Raw genomic sequence first — 12,728 nt, forward strand, 5'->3', positions numbered from 1 at the left:
GATAGATAGATAGATAGATAGATAGATAGATAGATAGATAGATAGATTTTAAAAAGGGTAAATTATAGAATACACACAGAGAGAAAGTACTAATATTCAGGAAAACTGGAGACCTCACAGCCCTACTAGATTGCAAACTCCCTGAAGTCAGAAATGTTTTTTCTAAGTGATTCCCAGCAGCATTAGCACATATTCTTGCACAGAGTAGTTAATAATAGTTTCCTAAATTGAATTTCCTAAATTTTCTTCATTGTCCCCTGTTAATTCTAGTAGAATTCTCTGTACTATGGCTTCTTCATAAATCCTTGTTGGATAAAAGATAAATATATAATAATAGGTTATTAACAGGCAAAGCCAAGTAGGTGAAATAACTTTGGGATTTTTATCGAATATGTATTTTTCCATGATATGGGGCTTTTAAAAAAAATTGAGCTTACACATGTATTGGTCCTGAGCTTATACAAATAACACAAAATTATCTTGCATATATACATGTATATGTTTATGTATGTGTATATGTATATGTATACATGTCTACACATTTCAAAGTCCCTTTATTTACACATGTATAATATATGTGTGTATACATATTGTTGTTGTTGTTGAGTTGTTCAGTCATGTCCAACTCTTCATGACCCTATGGACTATAGCATACCCATGATGTCAATGGTGTTTTCCTAGCAAAGATACTTGAGTGGTTTGCCATTTCCTTTTCCAGTGGATTAAGGCAAACAAAGGTTAAGTGATTTGCCCAGGGTCACACAGTTAGTAAGTGTCTGAGGCCAGCTTTGAACTCATGGCTTACTGACTCCAGGGCCAGTGCTTTATCCACTATGCCACTTAGCTGTCACATGTATACATGTATACCTGTATGTATACACATATACACATCTGCATATGTATATTTACACATGTATATTATATGTACACATATCTATACAATATGTGTGCAAAATGTATTGCACATGGGTGTGCATATAGAGACGTATGTATACACATATACAAACATATATGTGTGCATACACACGGGCATGCATGCATGCATGCATACAATCTTTACAACAACCCTGGTAGGATATCAAGACAAATATTCTCATCCCCATTTGGTGAGAGTCAATTCTACTTAAAGTAACTACATTAAGCACATGAGAACTCATTCTTAAAACAATCAATGAATCAATCAAAGGCGTTAAACTAGGTCTGGGAAGTCCTTAATCAGTTTGGAAGGAATAAAAGCCATTAGGTAATATGAAATACCTCTACATAGGAAATATATTTGGATTGATGGAAAAAACAAACTAAGTCACACCCTTGCTATAAAACAGCAGCCCAGTTTGGAGCCTAAGCACCCAAGCTTGCTGCCAACCTCCAGGCAAGAGAAGTTCCAGTCAGACCCCTAAAAGGGAATCACTTTGGGGGCAGGGAATGAGGAGAAGAGTCTCTGTGCATAACCTTGTAAACTTTGAAGGGTCTAAAGATGTTTCAGCACTCCATAGGTGTCTCTGGGACAGCAATGGCTGATGGCAGCATCTGCAACAGGAACCTTAGGCAACAGGAGCCTAAGGCAATCTAGACAAACTAAGGAAAAACAGCTAGAGAACGTTAGAAAGAGCCAGCATAAAGCTGCATCATGCCTAAAGCAAACCCCATGAGAATGGCACAAAAGGAGAAAAGGACTTCCATTCCATAGTCACCATTAATTACTCTGTGGCCACACATGATCTCTAAGGCTGAGCTCAACACTCTCTACATACCTGAGGAAGAGTATGTCCCAGACTCTTGAAGAGAGGGAGGGGAAAGCAATGTTTGTACAAACTGTTCTTATATTAGTAAATACTTGTTTCAACACCACCACCACTACTAATAGTTAGCATTTATATAGTTGAGGGCAGCTAGGTGGCTCAGTGGATAGATTACCAGGCCTGAAATCAGGAAGACATCTTCCTGAGTTTAAATCTGGCCTCAGACACTTAGTAGCTGTGTGACCGTGGGCAAAACACTTAACCCCGTTTGCCTCAGTTTCCTCATTGGTAAAATGAGCTGGAGAAGAAAATGCAAACCACTCTAGTATCTTTGCCAAGAAAACTCCAAATATGGTCACATGGAGTTGGACACAACTGAAAATGACTGAATAACAATAATTTATACAGTGTCTTGAGATTTGCAAAGCACTTGACAAAGATTGTTTTATTTGATCCTAATAGCAACCCCTAGAGTTAGGCACTATTATTATTCTCATTTTACAGGTGAGGAAACTAAGGTAGGCAGAAGTTAAGTAACTACCCAGAGTCACACAAGACTCCAAGCCTGAAACTATCCACTTATGCCACTACCTCAAACTAATTAGATCTGGCTGTCTCTTGGTAGCAGTTGATAATCAATGGGAGAAGCACATTTGGGTGGGTGGGAATGCATGAGGTGAAACCTTGGGGTTCTCCCTAGTACACTGAGGGGAGAAATAGTTAACCACCCTTTAGAGCCCCAACCTGCCAGTACAATGGAGGTTTTCGATAGTCCTATAGTCTATATTACAAGGATAATGATGTTGTGAGACTCAAAATATATAATGGATGCCAAGAACTCTGCAAAGTCCTATAGAAATATCTGTTTTTGTTGTTACTATTATTATTAATTATTATTATTACCCTACAGTTAATGGGCCTCCAGTCTGATGAGAACTTCATTCCTGGAAACTTGTACTACAACTATATTGAATTCAACCAATGTTTATAAAGCAATACAGGAGCATGCTAGTAAATACCTAATAACTGGGCATTCAAGAGGGGAAAACACACACATGTGTGTGCATGTGTGTGTACACATACATGTGTTTGTATGTGTATACACACATTTTATATATGTGTATAAGGGTATTCATATATATATGTGAACACTTTTATCATTAACATTTTCTTAAATCTAGACAATGAATCAAACAATATATCAAGCGTTGTTTTGTAGCTGGCTATTTCTGAGGCGCAAATGCTCACACAAAAGTTTTAACAATAGGTTTGGTTGGAGTTCACACCTGCACAAACCTGTCTTAGATTAGGTGAATAACCTCAGAGAGATTACAGGACTTTCTTAAGGTCAGATAGGAGATAAGTAGCAGAACCAGAACTAGAACCAGATCTTCTGTCAGTCCAGTGTTTTTGATAATAACATGTTGTGTAAAAGCTTTAGAAGGACTCAATCTCTTTACACTTTTCATACTGCTTCAATGCTACTTGTGCAGTCTGTATGAGACCAATTGCTTTTCCTCCCCCAAGATACACAGATATCAGCTATTTATTAAAGCTATTTATTTTTAATTAAATGCCTAGGTGAATCATTTTATGAATTTATATTACACTTACAACAATTAGCTGCCTCCTGAATTTCTCCTCCCTCCTAATTTATTAAATGTTAGATTACCTGCACATTTCAAAAAGGGCTTCCAGTGCAAAGGCGAGGATAGGAGGGAAGTGTGGATGATTCAAGCTTTAATAAAATGTTAACTGATTGAGGGTGGGGAAGAAGTTTCTTATTCCATGTCATTTGAATATCTCTTCCCTTCAAAAAATAAAGGATTAATTTTAACTTACTTTACCCTCAGAACTTAAATCTTTCTTTTTACCTGAGTCATTATTTATTGACTGAGCAGGGTTTAATGAATTTACAAGTAACAGTGTAAGCATCTTTTCAAAGGTCTGTCCTATAGAGAGAAATCTTCAGCACCTAGATAACATTCAGTGTAATTATTTGGGCCCATTTATGAATACAGGCAAACCCTTTTCCAACCCACTTCTTTTTTCTCTTCTGTTTTACAAAAGCATACAACAGCCCAATGCATATACAGCCTGAACATGCAAGGCCAAATTTAAAATTATAAAGTAATATTTTTAAGTCTGTCTTTTTCAATCTCACCCCTAGAAAATACTGAACTGAATGTGTTAATGTATTACCAGAATATGCTGGTATGTGGTAACACATTACTAGAACATGCTTAAGATTTATATTATTTAAGAAATTGCTTTCTGTGACCTCAAAACCCATTTCTCCCCCTAATCTAATGTAGTTTATTTTTTCCTAAAGATATATTAAATTATTTTTGTCTTTGGACATAATGTTATTTCTCTTATGGGTCTTTGGATAATGACCTACACAAAATTTAAATTCCAGACTTTATTCATTCCACAAATATCTATTAAATGGCTACCACTTGTCATCATGGTTCTGTGGGGAATGTAGTAGGATTTGAAAAAGTTAACAGAACCAGGAGAACATTATCCACAGTAACAGCAATATTGTAATGATGATCACCTGAAACACCTAGCTCTTCTGATCAATACAATGATCCAAGATAATTCAGAAGGACTTAGGAAAAAAATACTAATCACCTCCAAAAAAAGAACTGCTGAACTCTGAGTAGAAATTGAAGTATAATTTTTCCTTTATTTTTCTTGCTTTTTCTTTGCAACATAGCTAATATGGAAATATATTTTGCATGATTTCACGTGTATAATTGATATATTGTTTACTTTCTCAATGATTAGGGGAGGGGTGAGAAGGAGGGAGAATTTTGAAACTTAACTTCTTTTTACAGTAAAATAAATAAATATGTGTGAATGCACGTATGCATGTATGTATGTATTAGGGAATAATAAAGTCCAGGTATAAGGTGACCCAGAAGAAAGACTGGAGTCCCTTACTCTGGTACTGACTGACTTCCCATAGATACTCAACAAACACCATTTCAGAGGACTTCTTCTTACTATCTTTGGCCATAGTCAAGTGTTACAAATTCATCTTTTAAGGGATTTTGAGAAAAATAAACAGCAAGCAGAATCTGCCACGAACTAAGAACCTCACAACATATCCCACAGCCTAATAAAAATGCCTCAATATCTTCATTGCTCATGCTCCCTCCCTCCCCTCCATTAAGTTAAAATGGAAAGTGCTGACTGATGATGATGACTTACAGTCATCCTCACTGCTTGGGCTGGACTCTCGGGCTCTTCTTGACCTGGTTATGCTTCTCCTACACAAATGACAATTTGACTGAGAACCTTCCCACAGCTTTCTTTGTTTTGAGTACTCTCTGTATGTGGGAGTACTCTCCAAAGTCAGTTGGTAAATCCCCTAACTTTGCCTCTTCATCCAGCTTTAGTAATTCATATTCAATGGTTAATGGACTAATAGGGGTTTTCTACCTATAGGTTTAGATCATTATTATTTAAAAAATACCCACATATGAACTAATATTCCTTCCTCACCAAGACATATCAGTATGCTCACTACTTCCACTAAAAACAATGAACCTAGTTTGTGCTTGATTTGAGATTTGGACTCAGATTGTTCTGGGCCTCCAAAATTTAAGGTATTTTTCCATAAAAGGACAACTTTATAAAGTGTTAGAGAGACAGTATGATATAATAGAATGCTTGCCTGACTTGGAGCTAAAGACCTAGGTTCATAACCAGATCTGTATGATCCTAGCTGGATGACCCAAAACAAGTCACCTCACTTTTCTGTTCTAAAGGGAATGGAACAGGGACTTGACTTGTTATTTTGTTGTTATAGGGATCTCCCAGAGGGAAACATCCTTTATTAATTCAAGTTAATGTCTTCTCTATAATTAATCAGCTTCAAGGGTTGATTAGAGCAATGAGAGGTTAAGTGAATTTCCTTGGGTCCCACAGCCAAAATACGTCGGACAGAAGTCTTGAACCCAAGTCTTTCCAGCTTTGAATTCAAATCTAGGTCTAGTATGCCATGCTGTCTTTCTGCAAAATGGGTATAATAATGCTCTTGTTACCCTGGACCACAGGGTTAGTCAGAAGTTGTGTGGCTACAAATTACTTTTGAGTAGGAATGAATTCCCCTTCCTATAACACAGGAATGACTGCTAACATTTTTATAATATGTTAAGTTTTACAGTTTTCTGTAATACTTGTGCTTGGAAAAGGATTTGAAGATATTAGTGATCCCTGGAGCCCTATGAAGACATCTTCTGCACATGTCCCTTGTACAGTGGAAAATGATTAGTTATATTTACTCAAAACAAGAAGCCACATCACTTCTTATCCAGGACTCTTGCTGACCTGGTTCTGTTTCTTCTGCCTGGATGACAGATTGCCTGACACTGCATATAGCTCACAGGAACTCATCACAATGTTGACAGGCATTCAACAGTCTTGCTAGATCAATGATCCTCATATTATCCTATGGCTAAACACAAATTTTCTATCAACGGAAATTGCTTTAACTACATGGTCTTTCACTCACTTGTTACTCATCTATTCACTGTTTTTTTTTTTCTTTCTGAATTTAAGATATACCTAGGAATGTTTCAAAGTTAGCTGAGGCTTACTAAGATCTAACCTTTAGATAGAAGGGAAAAGGAGGAAATGAACAAACTTTTTAAGTGATTGACAATACAATCTTAACCCAGAGAATCTCTAAATAAGAGTTTATCAGTTCTTCATAGAAGTCAACTCAACTTTTAGAGTAGATAGGACTCTGAGTCTTTGGATTTGATAATAATTAAAAAAAAACCTCCCAAAGTGCCAATAATAATATTCACTGGATAACACTAAATGAAATTTTAGGTTTAAATGAAATGAGCACTATCAGAAATAAGAAATATCTTATTGCAAGGTCCACTTACACTTAGTCACTTAGTCTAAGATGTCAAGATAAGGAATGAGAGTGACGATCAAGAATTGAAATATGGGAGTCAGTTTTCTACATTTAAGGCAAAGATGTTGGCACTGCAGCTGACTTCATGGGAGAGATGAAAACAGACGACTAGTGTAGTTAGGATGCCAGTATGAGAGGAATATCTAAAATGGAGTCAATAAATAAATACCTGCAGTATCTATCTCATGGGGTTGCTGCAAGCCTCAACACACACACACATACACACAAACACATATAGTACTACATATAGTACTTTACAAGCTTTAAAGGACTATTCATATATGCTTTGATATATCATCATCATCATCATCATCATCACTATCATCTGTGCTTTACCAGATTGCCCAAAGACAGTTTGCAAACCCTATTTTTGGAGGGGAAATGGGATCACAAACTTGGATCTGGGAGAAACCATAGACATAACCTAGTCCAACCCTCTCACTTTTCAAGTGAGAAAAAAAATGAGTTTTAAGGAAAATGAAGCCCACTAACCATGATCAAACAGAGGGACATGAAATAGTTCCAGGCTGCAAACCCAGATCCTCTGACTTAAAAACCAAACCTAATTCATTTTGTTGAGACAAATGCAGTTGTGGCTCCTACAAGACTTAAACCCAGAACTTTTAGTGCCTGAACTTTCTCAGACTTTGTTGTTCCACAGAAGCAATGTCTGTGACCAGGTCACCTGTAATCAAACTTATGGTGATGTTTTTCTTAACTTACCTAAGCTAGCCCAGAACTGACAAGTCCCCATTGCCTAGCATCCACTTTCTGGAATAGTGAGGATTTACCAGAACTTGGGCTCCACTGGTAGACTTTTGAGTTACAGAATCACCATGGACAATTTTAGTAGAGGGGAAAAAAACAGCGTAGTGTCATGTCATTTTTACACAGACATGGACATGTTTATAATTTTATATTTAATAAGATGTTCAGTCTGTTATAATTTAGACAAAACAGCAGCATTCACAGTCAGGCAATACTCTACTTTTAGAACTGTTTGCAAAGTTGTGGAAACTACTGGGAGAAAATACACAAATCACTAATTAGATATCACAGTTGACAATTAAATTAATTTATAAGGGCTTAAATGCAATTAAATTTCCTCCAGATTGTATCTTTAATGGTGCTTGCTTAGCAGTTAATATATTTTAAAGCATAATTCACTCTTTTATTTTTGCAAAGTCATTTAAATGTTACAAATATTACTTTCATGAATATTTCCATGGTGACAAAATAAGTTTACAGTCTGTTTAATTTATAGGCTATAACATAAAGACCAAATCTCAAGAACCACAGAGTTATGACATATCACATTCTTAGTTTCCAAGTTATCTATTGTAAATATGTATGTTTGAAAAGGGGATGAATAGATATGATTGAGATACATTAAACAAATGAAATACTGGAACAGATGAAAGTATAAGAAGTTCAAATATCTAAGTTGTTTGGGTTTTCTCAACCACACTAACAAGCCAGTAAAATGTTAATGAATTTTTTACATTAACAAATTAATTAAACTTTATTCCAGAACACAATCTTGGTCTATCTTCCCATGTATTCAAAATATTTTTTTAAAAAAAGCCCTCACTCATATATATATATATATATATATATATATATATATAAAATAAAAACCATATAAATGTTGAAACTAATCATCTCAAAACACATTGGTGTTACAGTTCAACTCTCAGAGGGATAACTAACAAGAAATGTTGAAAGAGCAATTCTTCAGTGTGCAAAACCTGGTACTGTGGAGTGTCTGCTGGGAAGCATTTAATAATAAATATCTAACTAGGGTATCCTCTAAAAGAAATCTGCATGACTGGTCCAAAGAACTTTTAGCAAGAGGTTGTCAGCTAAATTCAGATGTCATTTTTGCAATAAATGGTTTGTTCTGTGCAGAGAAATACGGAAAGCCTTGACAAAGAAGGAGACATAGCTATGGAAATCATAACTTTACTTGGCAGCAATATGAAAGTCCAGAACTGGTATCACTTCTGGATTGATGTGGGACAGAGGAAACAGGGAAGGATACATGGATGTTTTTGTGATGTTCACAACAATTATACTCAAACACCAACTCCACACTTTGCAAAAGGATTCTCGGAATGGCCTCTGGAGACATTACACCATTGCCAAACTAAAACCAGCAACTTGCATTTTTTTTTTGCCTTATGAATAAAAAGGGGGGGGGGGGAAGAAATGTGTTAAAAGAATAGCATGAGCATTCCTACCTGGTTTCCAGATGAACTGATTATTCTTTTTGCCTTCCAAATGAGTTGTTAGGAGCAGTATGAAACAAAGTAAAAGGTAGAGCTTTCTCATGCTCTTCGATACCCAGTGTATGACAGCCAAATTGACTCTTGGAAACATTCTTCAGATTTTTTTGGCCTCTTATTTTCCCTATTCCTATAATAAAGAAAGAAAAATATGTAAAGATCAGAAAATGCATAGTTAGATATAGCTATACATATATATGCAAACTAGAGAAAACCTCTATCTCATCACTTCAAAAGTTAAGCACTAGAACTTCAGAAATAACCTTTTCAATTTTTTTCCACTTCCATGAAAGTTAATTGAAATAATATAGGTATAGAGACTATATTTGTGATTTCATTGGTGAAGGGAGCTCCCAGTAAGGAACTTCCTCAACAAAGCAGTCAGACACCTTGTCGGCAATTTATCATCTTAGAGAGCTGCCTTGAGTACTGAGAGAGGTACTGTCCTGCCCAGGATTCCATAGGCAATATTTGTTAGAAGTGATGCTAAAACCCAAATCTTCCTGGATCAGAAGCCAGCTCTCTACCAATATATAACATTGCCTTTGTCTGTGTGTATGTATGTGAGTGTGAATCTCCAACTGCCTCTCTCTAACTGTATGTATTACAGACATCTTAAACTCAACCTGTCCAAAACTGAGTTCCTTATCTTTCCTGCTTACCCCTATAAAATCCTCCCCCATTCCAAACTTCCCTATTACTGCTGAGAGTGCCCTCATCATCCCAGTCACTCAGGCTCACCACCCAGGTAGCATCTTCAATTGCTCACTCTCTCTCACTCTTTATATCTAACCTAGTGCCAAGGCCTGTGGATTTTACCTTTTGTAACATTCCTTATGTATTTCTCCTTCTCTCCTCTATTGCCATCACTCTTATGCAAGCCCTTACCATTTCATACCTAGACTGCCATAATAGGCTTTTAGGCTTGTCTCCCAGCCTCAGTCTCAAGTCACTCCCACTCCAATCCATCTTCTACTCAGCTGTCAAATTAATCTTCCTAAAGCTCAGATCTGAAATGTCACCACCCCGCTCCCATTCAATGAACTCCCGTGGCTCCCTATGACATCTAGAATCAAATAAAAAATCCTCTGTTTGGCATGCAAAAGGCCTGCTCCTACCTTTCTAGTCTCATACTTTACTCTCCACCATGTAATCTACTATCCAGTGGCATTAGACTCCTTATAGTTTCTTGCACCAGCTTCAAACTCTGGGCATTTTCACTGACTATTTCCTATAGGCCTAGTATGCCAGGAATTCTCTTCCTTCCTATCACTACCTCCTAGCTTCCCTGACTTCCTTCAAATTACAGTAAAAAATTTCATCTTCTATGAGAATTTCCTGATCCTCCTTAATACTAGTGTTTTTTCTTTATTATCTCCAATTCCACTTATATATGCATATTTATAGATATATTTAAATATTTATTAAATTTTAGTATTAAATTTATTTAAATTAAAATTAAACTTGTTAAATATAAACATGTATATGTATATATATTCACCCAAATGTATATGCATGTGTATGTAAATATAGTGTATATGTGTAAATATACGTATATACGAGTGTGTGTGTGTGTGTGTGTGGGTATGTATGTGTGTATATGCATGTTGTCTCCACTATTAGGCTATGAGCCTCTTGAAAGCAGACTATTGTTTGCCTTTTTTTCTATCTCTATACTTAGCATAGTGCCTGACACATATTAGGCACTTAATAAGTGTTTTCTGACTGACTGATATGTATATATGCATTTATATTTTTAATGATAAGTTTTGATATTTGACAGAACATATGAAATTTAATTTCTTGCAATAGTCATTGTTTATTGGGACTATTTCAATTTCAGGAAGCTGACTGATACCTTTGTTCATCAAAGTCACACCATTTTCACAGATTTCTTTTGTTCAGGGTACCACAACACAGACAATTCTTTTGAAGTAGCTTATTTTAATACAACATAGAATCTGTGATTTTGCTGATGTGGACACTCCCTTCACTAGTATAACCCTTCTATCACTTAGTAAAGGACGTCCAAGAATGTCTATGGACAAAAAATTCATCATCCTCAAGCAACCTAGTGATGAATATTTTTATCATGTAGTAAGGCTGAGCCTCAGAGAGAGAATAGGCCATCACTGGACCTATAATTGCAGCCCTTCTAGCTTAGTAGGACTTGACACAGGTCGTAGTCCCCTAACATAGACTGAGCATCTTAATGAAGCAGAAGAGGTGGATTTCATGATAAGTTTATATCTTCAAAATTTTAATAGAATTATATTAATAGCTCATATTTACAGAGTGTTGTAAAAAAGAGCAGAGAACCTTTCTCACAACAAATCTGTAAATTTGAAGGTCATCAAAGAATTATCTCTATTTAACCCATCAGGCAATGGAGGCTCAGAGAAGTGAATTGATTTACATGGTCATTCATTTAGCAAGTGATTGAAGTGGGATCAGTTCTCCATAATCTACAAGACAATTATCAACAAGTATTGCTTTCAAATACTCCACTTGCCATGCTTACTTACTCATCAGAACCTCCCCACTCCGTAGATTTTTTTTTGAAATTCAAAGTATAGACTTTCAAGCTCTAAAATGCAAGTGATATAGTTCTTCTTCCACCCTGCCTACAATGAGAGGACTTTTAAACTAAAATATTCAATCATTGTCTCATCCATATTTGCAGCCATGAAGGTGTGAGTCAGTGCTACAACACATCTGAGAATAGAGAAAGCAGAGGGGATATTGGTCGTTACCAAAATGGCATGAAAATCAGGGAACAGTTGGTGGGAACTTTTTTTTTAGCTCTTCTTAAATCATTCCCATATTAAGGTTGTTATAATATCTCACTTGAAGTGTCTTCTCAGAACACTAAATTTTGCAAAAGAGACTATATGCAATCATGTATTGTTCACTCATATTTACACACATACAAAATTCAATAAATAATTATTAAATGCCCACTTTGTAGGGAAAAAAGCACATCTATAGTAATTTGAGGTCTGGAAAGCATTTTTTTCTCATAATAAACCTAAGAAATAGTAGATAGATCAGGCATCAGCAGTTGCAAGGTGTTAAATTACTGTGATTACCTAGCCGGTGTTTAAAGTATTATTTAAACTGGATCTGTTGGCTATGTGTCCAACATTCTATTGGACATTAAACCACACTACCTTGCCTAGCTTATAAAACAATCATAAGTAAAAAAAAAAATCCATAGCCAAAGGAAAATGACTTGGGGATGATATTCCTTTCTACTAGGACACATAATCAAGTTAATTTTGCTCAATAAAGTAAAAGACTCTTTGGTTTCTAGCAATGACCAGTGTTTTCAGTGACTATTGTATTTCAAAGTTAAGAGGTCAAACAGAACCTTTATTAAACAAATACCCATCATTTTCCAAAGATGCCAGTCATTGTTGGCCAGTATGCCACAGCTAAGTGAGATTTCTTGAAATTGAATTCCCATGTTTATTCTTCTGTCTGCCCTACTTGCATTCTTCTTCATTTTACCATATGTCAGTTGAGAGAATTCTACCCTTTGTCCTCTGTATATATTTAGCTCAGGGGAGGGGCTGATAATAGGCTATAGCAAGGTGTTGATAATAACTGTTTCCTGCCTCTTTCCTTCCTATAATTGAGGTAGGTAAAGTGCCTGAGCAATGGAAAGAAAGCTGGCTTTGGAGTACAAGGACCAGGGTTCAAATTCTAGTTTTGTTAAACATTTACCACTGCAGCCCTGTATCTGTTCCATATTCATTTCTC

The 12,728-nt window shown here is 36.0% G+C and overlaps 1 protein-coding gene across 1 annotated transcript in view; it reads right to left on the bottom strand.

The window, feature by feature from the left end:
• THSD7B (thrombospondin type 1 domain containing 7B) overlaps nucleotides 1-9,060 on the bottom strand; it is a 901,933-nt gene extending 892,873 nt beyond the window's left edge. The window contains exon 1 of the mRNA XM_027835643.1: nucleotides 8,922-9,060. Coding sequence (XP_027691444.1) covers nucleotides 8,922-9,060 — 139 coding nt within the window. The remainder of the gene's footprint in view (nucleotides 1-8,921) is intronic.
• Between the last annotated feature and the right edge of the window lie 3,668 nt (nucleotides 9,061-12,728).

The sequence above is a fragment of the Vombatus ursinus genome, unplaced genomic scaffold (genome assembly GCF_900497805.2).
Source record: "Vombatus ursinus unplaced genomic scaffold, bare-nosed wombat genome assembly UNPS02014816.1, whole genome shotgun sequence".
In the NCBI taxonomy this organism is placed as follows: Eukaryota; Metazoa; Chordata; class Mammalia; order Diprotodontia; family Vombatidae; genus Vombatus; species Vombatus ursinus.